Here is a 1,942-nt window from a genome sequence, read left to right as displayed (position 1 = left end):
GGTAGTGTCGGCACTTTTTAACGCCCCACCAGACCGCGTAAAGCTCCTTTTCCCTGACCGGATACTTTTGATGCTTTTTCGAACCAATAGCCTGCTGAGAGAGCATAACCGCGACTGCGGTGTCACTGGCATCGGTCGTAAGGAAAAAGGGTTTATCAAAATCAAGGAGCGCGAGTACTGGGGATGATGTCATGTGTCCGATGAGGCGTCGGGCGGCTTCATCCTCGTTCTCCGTCCAAATAAACTGCTTCTCCTTCTTGAGGAGATCAGTTAGAGGGGCAGCAATGCGAGCGAACCCAGGAATGAAATTGCGACAGTATGAGGCGAGCCTGACGAACTTCTGAACGTCCGTCCGCGTGTACAGCGGTAGCGGCCACCTCTGAATTGCCTCGATCTTAGCCGGATCTGGTTCAACCCCTGCTGCAGAGACACGAATCCTAAGAAACTGATTGTTTGCATGAAAAACGAACACTTCTGTGCTTTCACGAACCACTGCTTCTCACGTAGTAGCTGCAGCGCCCGCCGGAGGTGCTGCAGGTGCTCCTGCACATTTCAGCTGAATGCAAGCACATCGTCCATGTATATCAGCATTCAGGCCTTGTTGATCGGCCTCAGCAAGTGGTAATGGCCCTACAGCTGCAGTTAGGCGGGTGCATTCACGAGGGCACAGGGCATACAAGTATACTCCAGGTTGCGAGTGCGGCTATGGAACGCCGTCTTGTGCCTATCCTCCGGGTGAATAGAGATATGCAAAAAGGCCTCGGCGAAGTCAAATGCTGAGTATACCGCCGAACCCTGTAGGCGGTCGAGGATTTCGTCCACCCTGGGCATCGGAAACTTCTGTTTCACTGTAATCTTGTTGAGGTGCTTGAAGTCGACGCACATGCGCCACCTGCCGTCCTTTTTCTTCGCCAGCACGCGATTGTGCCCAAAGGCGCTAGTTGACGGCTGAACCTTGCCCTGCCGCTCAATTTCCTCTTCCAGGTGAGGGGGTCGTCTGTACCGTGGAACAAAGCTTGGGGCTGAGCGGGGACGAGTTCGATGCGGTGCATAGAGCGTCCAGCGGGTGGCCTGCTGTAGTGCACTGGCACTACAATGTGCAGTCGAAGACGACTAGTGGACAAAAAGGATAGGGAATCTATAATTTCGTATAAAGGATTAGAATTAAGTTAATCAAACTGTAGAGCGAAAATGGAAGTCGAGGTAAGTCGACTCCCCCATAGAGTCGGAGTCATTATAGTAGGCGGCCGGTGACAGTGCCGCGGCCCCTACGCCGGCATCCCCTTGCGGTTCTGGGATCTAACAACCGTTTGCCCCGCGAGGGGGCGGGGGCTCGGTCAGAGGGTTTTCACTAGAGAATCTCCATTTTTCCTCTAATATTTGTCCACAAAATTGCCGTTACTGCTAGTTTCTGCTGTTAGTTACGTATATCCCTTCCGTAACAGACGCAAACGGGGTGTAGACAGGTTGCGCACGCGGTGCAAAGGCGCGTCAGTGTACTACACCTGCTCGCCGGTACCTCTTTGCTATTGAGTGCGTCTGAGAACTCTTCCTTCAATTTTGCCAACTTCTGCCATTCCTCGGGTGTTAACTGGATCGATTCCCGCAAAACTGCGGTCTTCGCCAGACCATCATGACGGAGTGCTTGCGTGCCTCCATTATTCTCTTCGGTGCCTCTGCACGGTGGGGAAGCCTCGTCGCTCCCTTTTTCTTCGGACACAATCTCCACACCTCGAACCATAGAGGATGCAAATGCCGTTGGGAGCGCTGAGAGGTGCACTCTCTCATCACTTCCAGGCGGAGTGACCTCTATGGCATCATCAGAGGAACGCATTTGCACCTTCCACTGGGTCACCTACGGCATGCCTAGGATTATGTCGTCGTGAACAGGTCCAACGTAGAAGTCCCTAGTCATAGGAACGTGCCCTGTTTTGGAGCTGAC

General features: G+C 53.2%; 1 protein-coding gene across 1 annotated transcript in view; it reads right to left on the bottom strand.

Annotated features, from left to right (window-relative positions):
• The window catches only part of EMH_0048750 (Retrotransposon nucleocapsid protein, related), a gene marked incomplete at both ends in the record, with an annotated part of 4,972 nt that overhangs the window by 2,428 nt on the left and 602 nt on the right, over positions 1 to 1,942 (bottom strand). Inside the window, 3 exons of the mRNA XM_013496445.1 lie at positions 85 to 420; positions 678 to 997; positions 1,506 to 1,855. Coding sequence (XP_013351899.1) covers positions 85 to 420; positions 678 to 997; positions 1,506 to 1,855 — 1,006 coding nt within the window. The remainder of the gene's footprint in view (positions 1 to 84; positions 421 to 677; positions 998 to 1,505; positions 1,856 to 1,942) is intronic.

Source organism: Eimeria mitis, genomic scaffold, assembly GCF_000499745.2.
Source record: "Eimeria mitis Houghton genomic scaffold, Emh_scaff2109, whole genome shotgun sequence".
NCBI lineage: Eukaryota > Apicomplexa > Conoidasida > Eucoccidiorida > Eimeriidae > Eimeria > Eimeria mitis.
This window is presented reverse-complemented; position numbering and strand designations above follow the sequence as displayed.